The sequence below is a fragment of the Erpetoichthys calabaricus genome, chromosome 12, assembly GCF_900747795.2.
Source record: "Erpetoichthys calabaricus chromosome 12, fErpCal1.3, whole genome shotgun sequence".
Classification (NCBI taxonomy): Eukaryota; Metazoa; Chordata; class Cladistia; order Polypteriformes; family Polypteridae; genus Erpetoichthys; species Erpetoichthys calabaricus.
In genome coordinates this window covers 155315863-155328134 of record NC_041405.2, presented here as the reverse complement: position 1 = coordinate 155328134, position 12272 = coordinate 155315863, and the positions used below count along the sequence as shown (strand labels likewise).

Sequence of the window (12272 nt, the reverse complement as noted above, 5' to 3'; positions counted from 1 at the left end):
AATATGAGGTTATTTTAGATTTTTGATTTTGTACTAGCCCTCTGTGACCTTTAACAGAGAGTGACAAGTGAGAAATTTCACTTACAAGACTATTTCGACTTTAAACATTCCGTTGAATATTTCAAAATTTTGACACATCTATATTGTTTATTATGTACTTCTACTTTATGAAATAAATCATTACATTTCCTGTGGATACACAGAATTAGGACAACTTGCACTATTTCAGACTTTTTCCCAACTGATTTACACATTTTTGGTATCCTGGAACACAACCTGACAACATTAGAAGTGATGTGTGTGTCACTACAATAAGTTTTGCTGTACAGATATAACACCTGTGAAATAAACCACAGAAAATGGAAGAAAGATCAGCGTTCAAAGACGTCTATCTGGATCACCGCAATGGAAAATGACGGTTCCGAAAATTGATAGAAGTGAAAAAAATAAAAATGTCCCTGGTTTACACTCTCTCCTCCGCCACCTCCATTACTGTATTTCTTTTCAAGAGTGAAGGATTTATCTCTTCTAAGGGATTAAAGCCTGAATCATACCTCATAATCTTATTAAATACCAAAATATATGTACACTATAAATATGAAAGAGGCACATTACAGAGATAGGGCCTGACCTGAATTATATTGTTCTGAATCCCAACCCAGCATCAGGGAGAACTGGGCAGACATCATTCAGCTATCATTTAATCTGCCACCATTCCGCCCATTTCCTCATCTGCCAGTTTAATGAAATCATTTTAGGCCCCCGGACAGCCCTAAGCAGGGGATTAATTGAAAAATGAAAAAAAAAATAAAGCCTCAGTGAACTGTAGGTTGCTTTACTGAGGGAAAAGAAAAGTTAGAAAAATGTATAATAAATATTGGGTGGCAGCTTAGTGCATAGCTGCTGTATTGAGCCCCCAGTCCTCAACCTCTCAATCGGGCAGACCCTGATCCAGTAAGGGAGGTGGACACAGAGGTGCAGTGTCTGAAAACAGTGAATACTTCAATAAATTGATCAAAATGGTTCAAAATGTTTACTTTTTTAAAAATGTGAAGATACATAAATAGAAGGAAAGGTGATGGATAGATAGAAAAAGGCACCATATAATACAGAGATAGATGTGAAAAGCACTGTATGATAGATAGATAGATAGATAGATAGATAGATAGATAGATAGATAGATAGATAGATAGATAGATAGATAGATAGATAGATAGATAGATAGATAGATAGATAGATAGATAGATAGATAGATAGATAGATGATGAAAGGCACTATATAATAGATAGATAGATAGAACTTTGTTTTTTCCTGGGGGGAAATGTGGCTTTTTACAAGACACTCTTTAAATAAATTAATACATAAATAGATAAATATTACATATATATATTTACACACACGCACTATATTCTGAAAACACACCAGAATGACTGATAGGGAAGAAAATTTAAAAAAGAAGGAAGTTTCTGACATGGCAGTCCCAGTCCCAGTGAGGCCATATGCAGGCAAATTGCCTTTTGGCACTGAAGGAGCCCAATCACATTTCATGACACACTTTTGCTGAATGATTCGTTGCTTGAAAGAACTCAATGTTATTACAAAGTGCTAAAAACAGGAACAATTAATGCATAAAAATAAAAAACTAAGAAATCTTGAAAATTGTGCACACTCAAATCTTCTTTCTCTATGGCCATGTCACTTATGAACACATTCAGTCCCAGTAAGCTTTCTCTTACTTACACATTAATTTTGCTTTGCCATCCTTCAGACTTGAGTTTGGAGGGTCACTAAGCTTTCTGTTTCAAAGGAGTTCCAGCTCATCTTGTACAGTTGTCAATGCTTTCATCCATCAGCAAGTACCTGAACTTCCTCAGATTCGACTGACCCCATACTAAATATATCTACTATGTAATAAAATGTTCCTCAGAGAAATCTGATTGGTCAGTTTGGCTCTGGTCTGATTGGTCAGTTTGGCTTTGGTTTCGTAATCGATAAATTAAGTGCCAGGTATGAAAGGTTGAGACAGACAAGAAAGAGTGAAGGTGTAAGAGGTACAATGAGAGTTGCCTTCAAAGATGAGAAGTATAAAAGTGGATAGAAGGACAGCAAGGCGCCTTAAAATGACAGAGTCTTTGTAACAGGCTTTACAGGAATACACTCAACAGGAAGAGCAGTGGTCAGACACACGAGAATACAGAGTCTAAAGGTACACAAAGGGAAAGAGATATCAAATATTTTAACATTTATTCTGTTGGGTGTCTTTGACAGACAATGTGGCTAGTATATAAATAAATGAAAAACTCAATTATGAAAAATCAATTCCTTCTTTCAAAAATGTAGTCCTTTCCAGATAGATGCTGATATGATTTCCGTTTGCTTCTCGTTTGTTTTTTTTTGACTGCCTTTTCCGTTCACTCACATTCTAAATCCAGTACTCTCCATTAATAATGTCTGAGTCACTGTGCCTCTCCAAAGCCGCTTGGCAACGTGAGATTTCCACACTTTTTAATCGTGGCAGGATTTTTTCTTGGCCCTATACTTCTGTAAGAGGTTCTGATTGGTTGAAACTTTTAACTCTGCTATTTAAAAAAAGGCATTAAAGGAAGAAACAAGGTAAAAAAAATATCCATTAGGTCACTTGCAGGCTAAGTAATGCTGCGCTGAACAGTCTGGACTGCACTGTGAACCAAAGGGGTGGTCGGGTGTAAAGGATACATACAAACAGTGCAGTAGACGTATTTCTTGGTGAGTGTGACGGGAGCAGCTTTTATGGTGGCTACTTCATGAATCCCGCTTAATATGTGCAGCAAACCAAATCCAAGGAAAATGTATTCCCTTATGGATTATTTGCTCATATTTCTGTGAGGACTGGCTACCCCTTTTTTTTTTTGCCTTTGGCTAAGTTGAGGCATCGTGAGAGACAGTAGAACGGTAAATATCTAATGTATGTCAGCAAGCCCGTCTGGATTCAGACCAAAGCCTTTGGTTTCCTTCCAGATGTACCTTCACAGACGGCCTCACATAACAGCTGCATCTCCAGGCACTCATCAAACAAGCAATTGAGAGTTTGAATCCTTTATGGTAGCTAATGAAGCCAATTTCTGTGTCAGCCATGTGTGCATTGCCAGAGCTGAGTGAGGGGCCCGATGAAGAGCAGATGACTTCAAGGAGGCTTTTTTGGGTCTCAATAATGGCAGCCACGAACCAGATGGCATCTATTTGGAGATGCATGCAAGCGGCAATGCCAGACTTGGCAAGAGGAGTGTCTAATAAAACTCTTTGAGATGATAAAAGATGAAAATATCATTTTGCTGAAATAAAACTCGTGCATAATCTCCTTATGTGGGAAAGGTGCTATATAAATAAAATGTATAATTATTATTATTACACAAAGATCTGTTATTGAAAAAGTGTGCAAAATTGCAGTCTTCCACAGTCTGGAAAAGTATTTTCAGTATGACAATGGCGATTACACACCAGTGCCCTGAGCTGAGACAACGGACCTAAAGGAATACTCCACCCAAAAATTATATCTTTTTATTTGTTACTTATACCATGTAGTTTGTAATGATGTCCGAGAAAACAAAATAATTTCATATTTTCATGTAGAATGGGGAGAAGAAAATTTGAAGACTTAATAGAAGCCTATAGTGCCCAATCCTGTATAACGGTAAAAAATATAAAAATATCCATGGGGTTTAATCTTGCATTACTAATGTCACATGATCTATTCGTCAATTATCCATTTATTCAAAATGCATGCTTTTTGTTGCTAAAGTATTGTTAAATAGTATGACCAGCACGCAAGGAGGCTGATGAAACTATTAGTAAATGTGGGGTACCACCTCAGTAACCCTGTTTAATATCTGAACACAGAATAAAGATAAAGGAAAAAAACAACAACAGAAATTGTCAAATAAATTAAACGACTTGGGGGTCCAAAGCACTGAAATAGCAACAAATTAATTTTAAAGTCAAATCAAGTAGGGTTGTGTAGGGTCTTATCGTGACCCTGTTTTCTGCTTGATATTCTTTATTGTTAATAAAATGCCCTCAATCCTGTACTCTTAACACTCTGTGGTCTGGAACTTCCTTCCCCATTCCTATCTACATTTGTAAGCTCAGGCAATTAGACAGAGTAAAGAAACAGTTAGGAGTTAAGTTGCACATTTAATTATGTCTAAAAGCGCCCACAGATATTAAGGAAGCAAAATACAATGTGGATATTGGCACATTATACCATTAGTAGAAGTGCATCTTGCATCCGTCCTTAGGCGGCTTTCGGCTTATCTTTAGCTTGCCCTTTTGCTACCACATGGCCTTTGAATGGCTGCATGCCTGTCTTAATACAGCTTCCGAGATAGAGTGGTCTTTATTATGGTCTTCTGTTCATGGCCAAATGGCGTGAAAGACAGAGAGTCAGGTACAGAATGGTCTCCAAAACAATAGAACTAATTTACCTGCCCCTTCCTGGGCCATTTACCAATGAAGGTGCTCTGGTACAACTCATAGGCTCATGTAAGTCCAAACACTCACCCTTGTCAAGCTGGTTTGATTCATGCGCCATAAATTTCACATCCTAAAGATAGAGGTTTGGTTAGGTGAGCATTAAAGCACCTCTGTTCTTATTTTAAAAAAATAAATAAATAAATAAGTAAAACATGCTTTTTTATTTACCAAGTTATATTCTAGAAATGACTCCACCATAGTTCCACTGAGTTTGTCTTTCTACAGTGGATCTCTCACGGATGGATGACATTAAATTTCTTCCTTGTCATCACTACAAACTACATAGGGCAAGTAGCATAAAATATATATATATAGTTATATATACATATTATATTTGTAACAGGGCGGTACGATGGCGCAGTGGGTAGCACTGCTGCCTCGCAGTTGGGGGACCTGGGTTCACTTCCCGGGTCCTCCCTGCATGGAGTTTGCATGTTCTCCCCGTGTCTGTGTGGGTTTCCTGCGGTGCTCTCGTTTCCTCCCACAGTCCAAAGACATGCAGGTTAGGTGGATTGGTGATTCTAAATTGGCCCTAGTGTGTGCTTGGTGTGTTTGTGTGTGTCCTGCGGTGGGTTGGCACCCTGCCCAGGATTGTGCCCTGTGTTGGCTGGGATTGGCTCCAGCAGACCCCCATGACCCTGTGTTCGGATTCAGCGGGTTGGAAAATGGATGGATGGATATTTGTAACATACATATATATATTGGGTGTAGTGTTCCTTTAAGAGACACAGTAAGCAGATTACACTTAATTTTGGAAGGATTTTGAATTTAGGACTGCTGTCTTTGATGACTGAACCCTACCTCTAGTTTGGTAAAAATGTGGAGAAGTTCTGGAATTTCGATGAACAGAGCAAAATGCCTTGAAGACAATAAGAAAAGAAAAACTGAGTTAGCTCTGAGTGGATCATAAAGGTGCAGTGGGTCTTTTATGTGTCCCTGAGGGCTAAGGAAGCAGCTGCCAACTATGGTGGGTCGAGTATTATGGCCAGAAATGTGACTTGAGCTGTGAAGCAGCCTCACTAACCACTGCACCACTGTGTCTCCCAGAGATAAAATTATGTTTCGAGTCCTTTATCTCTTACTCCGTCTCCCAAGCTCTAATCACTACAACTAATGCACACCCTTAGAGTCTGTGATGTAAGGGATCAACGTTATACATTCAAGTCGACTGTCCCTGTCACTACTTGATCTGCATGACATAACAGGAGTGTAACATGAAGAAATAGCATACAAGCATTTTTAGAATATTCTCGTTATGGGACCGCTCAAATGAAAATACAGTGAGCGTTTTTTTTTTTTTAAAGCATGCAGGATACAAATCGAGCTGGAGTACCGATTTGGAAGTGCCATCACGCAAACGCGTATATGGTTTTAAATTATTAAATTAAATGATCGGGCAGCACTGTAAAGTGACAGGTGGAGTACGCATGCATGATTGTTCGATGAAAATTGGGCAGGTAGCATAGCTCGAGAAGTCACATCTCCAATCTCCATCCAACCCTGGCTACTACAGTTCCTTAATGTCACACTGGCTTCACAAAACATCATGGGGCGCTGGGAAAAAAAATGTCTAAGTCAGTCGTACTACAGATTTTTCAGGGAAAAATTCGACAAACAAGATTGCAGACAAATCCAGTCAATTCAGTGCGAATTGACAATCAACAGTATCCCTAACTAACAATTTTACATCAGCAGCAAACAACGGAATTCAGTACAACTTCAAAATTGTCCATTATTGGGGCCCTCAATGAACGTATAGACGATTTGTAAGCCTTGTGTGACTCTCGAGCCTCTCACTCAGCAAGTATGCCTAGGAAAAGCAGCCTAATTACGACTCTGGTCTCTTAGCAGCCCTACGCACAAATACCTTTTAGCCCTTTCCTCTCTTAAGTCTGGCCACTGAAAGAATGATTGTTTTATAGTTAGGAACGTTCTTCTTCAGAGAATGCTGGGATGTTAGATACAAATGGGATGGGGATAACCATTTGGTTACTAACGATAGTCAAAGGGACACTGTTGCCTCATGGATCCACCATCCTGAGTTTGAAGCCTACACCTGTTTGTTGTCCCTATGGTGTCTCGACTTTATTCCGATGTCTGTGTGGGCTTTTCACTGGGTTCTCCAGCTTCCTCCCCCAGTGCCCAGAAAGATGTCTTTTAGGTGAATTGGCAATTCTTAATTGCTCCAGAGGGTTTCTTTCTTTCTTCCTCCTTCTCGTTGCCATCTCCTGGAATATGAGGGTTGGCGATTGTTACTTCATCTCAGCCATTAGTAGCATCATCTAGAAACAAGAGTGGAAAAGGCTAAAAGCAGCCCACGCTATAGAGACATGTCTCTTGGGGCTCTGTAGAATTGGTAAGAAAGTCTAAAATATTTAGTATTTGAAGGACTGCAGGTACGTATCACTGTTGAAGACATTTACGTTTTAATGGTTTGCCTTTTTTATTCTTATTATTATTTTGATTCCTTTGCTTGTTTTAATTTATTTCAGTTTCTTTGGATAATCATGATCTTATTAATACCACCAAATCCCTTTCTCAGTTCAACCTTTTTTTGTGCGTCTGTGTGTGTTTTTCTTTTTTCTTAATTATTTTGAGTTTGGGAGTTGAATCCAGGAGTTAAGGAAGCACAGGCTAGTGCCAAGTCCTTAAACTATGAAAGTCTCTTGGGAAGAGTCTAGTGATGTGTCTTTGGATCTTTGGACAAGAGAGTTTTATCAGAAACGTTCATAGGGTTTGGAGTTGGTGTCCAACTCAATTTTCCATTGAAGTCTTGATATTCGTTTTAAAACATCTTCTATGAGTTGTTGGAATACGTTTTTAATGTGAAGATGATTAAATTGAGCAAAGGCATTCAGGGAGTCCTCCCGACCTCGACTTGCTGACGTTTATCTTGGGCCCAGGAATACTTCTGGCGCCATGACTTAGCCCGACAGAAGTACTTAAAGGACAATTGAAAGTTACCCTGTAGCTCCATCTGTTGTCATGCTCGGATCCCAGCAGTGCTTCCTTACTGCACTACAAGTCCCATGATTCATGACAAGTATCAGAATGGGTCCAGAAGCCGTGGGATGCTGCCATCTAGCGTGTTGGGGAGGCATATAGTTTTGAAACAAAGCTTCCCTCCATCATACTGTCAGAGTATGCATATGTGAATATAAATATATCATTAATATTATTGCTTGTTAATTTATATTTAATTATCTTTAACTATATGATTAATACTAGGGGGTTTGCCCCTGCTCGCTTCGCTTGCCAACCCCCTGGCCTGTGCTATACGCCAGCCACTTCGCATCTCTGCCGCTCATGTTGTGAAGAGGTGGGCTGAACGCACCCCAAGAAGACGTGATCACTCCTCCGACACCCCCTCTTAAACGGTGATACAATGGGAAACCTCCTCTTTGCTCGATCAGCTGCTGATGCTGCTGCTGCCGTACCATGTGAGTAGCATCTTGTGTGGCGTTTCGAACATTTAAAAGCCTGTACAGCAGCTGTCCTACTCTTTGTCTTTTATTTCCAGCCCCAGGCGTGGCTAAATCTCTTAGCACAAAGTCTCGTCTCACGGGACATGTGTTCTTGATATTTTTTAGTTTATAATTTAAAAACGAAATGAGAATCTGAAAATCTAACAACATCACATTAAAGTTTGATAAATTCTGGATAGAATGATAACAAACATGTATATGTAGGTTTTTAAATAAGCCCAATTTAAAGAGTGACAAAAAACACATAAAATCGTTGCACCTTTAGGCTTAGGATTTTATATAGAGAGAGTAAATATAATTCATATGTCATTGCCCTGTTTTCATGCACAAAGCATGATAACACATTCAAGATGAATAATTAAAATAAGACGTTACATTACAGAATCTCTTGTGAAAGAGAACTGTGTAATGATTCATTCACAAATCCAATAAAAGAGAATCGTTAGACGTATTCTTGGGTAGTAACTTGTTCATGAGTTAAAATGAGTCGAGACTCAGAAGTCAGGTGGTTCTTGCACATGCACTTTACAAATAAACCAGCGGGCAGAGGCAGCGAAATGGAAGACAGTGATGACGTCACTCAGGACACTAGTCCCATTGAGCTCCACTGAACTGATTCGTTGACGTACTTATGAATCGATTCACCTGATTCACTCAAAAATAGTCTTTAAAAAGAACAAAAGCCCATCAGAACTTGGAACTGAGTGTTTGGTAGAACTTGGTGAAAGATCAACGCTGGAAAGATCTTCCTGCTTTAAGGACTTAAACTGGCAATGTCAGTTCTAAGGCTGGAGAAGTTAGTGTGCATGATTATATTCAGGGTGTTAGTATGCTCCATCAAAAAGTTCTTCTTGTTGCCACAGTAGAAGTCGTCGCTATCAGCATTAATCATTTAGGCTTTCTTTAATAAGTTAAAGGAATATTCTACTGAAAGATATTTCTTTTTTTGTTACCTGGAGTTACTTACACAAAAGCATCCTTAGCTTATAGCTGATAACATACTTGATCTAAGATAAACAGTTCCAGATATGGGACCCCTAGACCATCATGTCTTAGTTTACATGAAGATATACATGAAGCTTCACTTCAATGTCAAAAGTCTTTCAAAAAATGTTTTCTTCAACAATTGTCACTGCACTGAAATGACACGTCACACACTCCAGGGTCATTATAAATGTAATGAATTATTATTATTATTATTATTATTATTGTGGGATTGATGGCCATTGGCAGTGGCAGATGTAATCACCCCAAAATGGCGGTGCCCATAAACAAACAAAATGTTGTCATGCAATAACGCTAAAAACGAGAACAAGAAATCAGAATTGAATGTGCTTTCTCAGTTTTTTTATTTTTAATAAATTTGCAAAAAACCTCAAGTAAACGTTTTTCACGTTGTCATTATGGGGTGTTGTGTGTAGAATTCTGAGGAAAAAAATGAATTTAATCCATTTTGGAATAAGGCTGTAACATAACAAAATGTGGAAAAAGTGATGTGCTGTGAATACTTTCCGAATGCACTGTATTTGTCAGTTATGGTGCCTGGTTACACAATGGTTAAGATTTGAGTTAAGGGACTCAACTCGAGTAAACCAAATGACAGAAACCTGAAATCCAATTGGCTGTCCTGCTACTGAATCACGGAGCTGTGGAGGTCTGCAGCTGGTCCCATCTTTGACACACAGCAGGAATGCAGTATTCAGGGAAATAAATAACCCTGCCATGGGAAAAATTGAATAAGAAATGAATAAATGTGTGACAGACATACGGTATATCTGAGACACGCATAAGTGACAACAAATAAACTGGGTTAATGTTGTTATCTTTAACAGGTCACCATAGCAGTATTAGTAATCACATTGTCACGTGTACAGAGCGCAGTGAAACTCTTGACTATTTTCTTTAACCAACATGCAACAAATCGTCTCTCTCCGGTGCTCTGTCTAAAGGAATGTGTTGTTAAAAGTAAAAAGATTGGTACGTCTCTTCCATTGTAATGTTTTTGAAGTACATTTTCAGAAGGATATACAGTATGTGTATATATAGTGTCCAGATATTGTCGTAAGTTCAGGTTTGGAAAGGCAGAGGTGAAGATTTTCGCTAGAGATTGGTACGCTTTTTTGTCAGCACCGATTCACAAATGCTTGGACAGCCGATTATTCTACAACTCCTGGCTTCTTCCCTTCTTTTGAAAAAATCACATTTCACATTTCTTTAATTTTGGACTTTACGTTGCAGTTATGTATTATTCTTTTACTCCTTATTGTTACTTATTATTTTTTCCTTAATTTATTTTCTGTCCTAAACCAGAATCCAGTTTTGGTCTCCTTTTTTTTCTTTAGTTTTTTATCATTTTCTTTTTTTTATCTCTCCCATCTTCTTTTTTTTACCCTTCCTCCTTCCTCCCATTCCCCTCAACCAGAACCTTCCGCTCCCCCTCAAGACATTAAGTGTTCAAGTTCAAGTTCTACCACCATACGGGTAAGTTGGAAACCTCCCCCAGCCGAGCACCAAAATGGCTTGCTGACGAGGTATAGCGTGCGCTACCAGGCACTGGATGGAGAAGGGACCAGCGTCAAGGAAGTGAAGGACATCTCCCCATTCATCAATGAGATCTTCCTTGAAGGCTTGGAAAAGTGGACTGAATACCGGGTCAGCATGGTGGCCTTTACTGAAGTTGGACCTGGACCTGAGAGCGCTCCCATAATCGTCCGAACTGACGAAGATGGTAAGGAATTTGTTCTTTGCTTTGAATTTTTATTTGAATTGTGTATTGGTATGTTTCAAAATTTCATTGGTTTTAATCATCAGTGACATACAAGCCTGTAAGGGACAAATCTGAAATCACTTCTTGTCTGTTATATGCTAACTCCTATTTAATTTTTTTTTACTAAACATTAAATATGTTAAGTACTGTATGTGTTGTGACCAGTAAGGGGCGTAGCAGCACCACAAACCCCATCCCCAACCCCCCGAACATAACTACACATCACAGACTTAAGATATTCTTATAGAACCTCCAAATCCTTTCCACAACATTACCATACAAATGTTTCTTGTCTCCTTCCACACCTCCCACGTAGTCCCATGCACTCTCCTCCTAACTCTGACTACCTATACAGGACACATGGCTTCTTTTATGCCGGCTCTTTTAAGTATTTCTGGGTCAGTGGAAGTTCCTAAAAGTGGGAACGGTCTATTCCTGCAGCTCCCCCTGGTGACACCCATTGACCTCAACAGGGCTGTCTCACAGAACTACAATTCCCAGCCTGCACTGCAGTTATCCATGCAGGCACCGTAGCCCAGGAAGACTTCCACCTATTGTATCATGGGAGCAAAGAATCCATGTGATTAGTCTCCCCCTATTCTTCTGTTAAACTGGGGAAGGAACCTTGAACCATCCTGATTGCAATGCCAGCCCATGCCTGGTGTCCATGACTGTATTTAGTAATAATTTACAGTAATTGAAATTGCTTAATAATAATTCTTTACATATATATAGCGCTTTTCTCACTTCTCAAAGCGCTTTCCACACAGGGAGGACCCGGGAAGCAAACCCACAATCTCCTTACTGCAAAGCAGCAGCACTACCACTGCGCCACCTGTGCTTTGCACACTTTCTGACGCCGTCATCGCAGTATCGATGGCCGTGATCTCAGACGTCACAACTTTTGCCATCAACAGCGTGACAGGTGAAAATGTTGCCATTGATATCCATTTCTCATCTGAGATTGCAGATAACTCAACCTTTGCTTTCTATTTCATTAAAAAAACAAGTAGATCCATAAAACCTGAATTTTTGACTACGAATTCTGGTCTTGAATTTTGGTTTTTACTAGAGAAAAGCCAAGCAAAATGACACCTTTTACTGGCTAATTAAAAAGATTACAATATGCAGGCTTTCGAGGCAACTCAGGCCCCTTCTTCAGGCGAGATGTAATACAGTAATCCCTCCTCCATCGCGGGGGTTGCGTTCCAGAGCCACCCGCGAAATAAGAAAATCCGCGAAGTAGAAACCATATGTTTATATGGTTATTTTTATATTGTCATGCTTGGGTCACAGATTTGCGCAGAAACACAGGAGGTTGTAGAGAGACAGGAACGTTATTCAAACACTGCAAACAAACATTTGTCTCTTTTTCAAAAGTTTAAACTGTGCTCCATGACAAGACAGAGATGACAGTTCCATCTCACAATTAAAAGAATGCAAACATATCTTCCTCTTCAAAGGAGTGCGCGTCAGGAGCAGATCATGTCAGAGAGATAGAGAAAAGGGCA

General features: G+C 39.3%; 1 protein-coding gene across 3 annotated transcripts in view; it reads left to right on the top strand.

Annotated features, from left to right (window-relative positions):
* The window catches only part of ptprsa (protein tyrosine phosphatase receptor type Sa), a 525319-nt gene that overhangs the window by 322445 nt on the left and 190602 nt on the right, over positions 1 to 12272 (top strand). For all 3 annotated transcript variants that reach the window (XM_051934972.1, XM_051934973.1, XM_051934974.1), the window contains exon 11: positions 10417 to 10722. In XM_051934972.1, coding sequence (XP_051790932.1) covers positions 10417 to 10722 — 306 coding nt within the window. The remainder of the gene's footprint in view (positions 1 to 10416; positions 10723 to 12272) is intronic.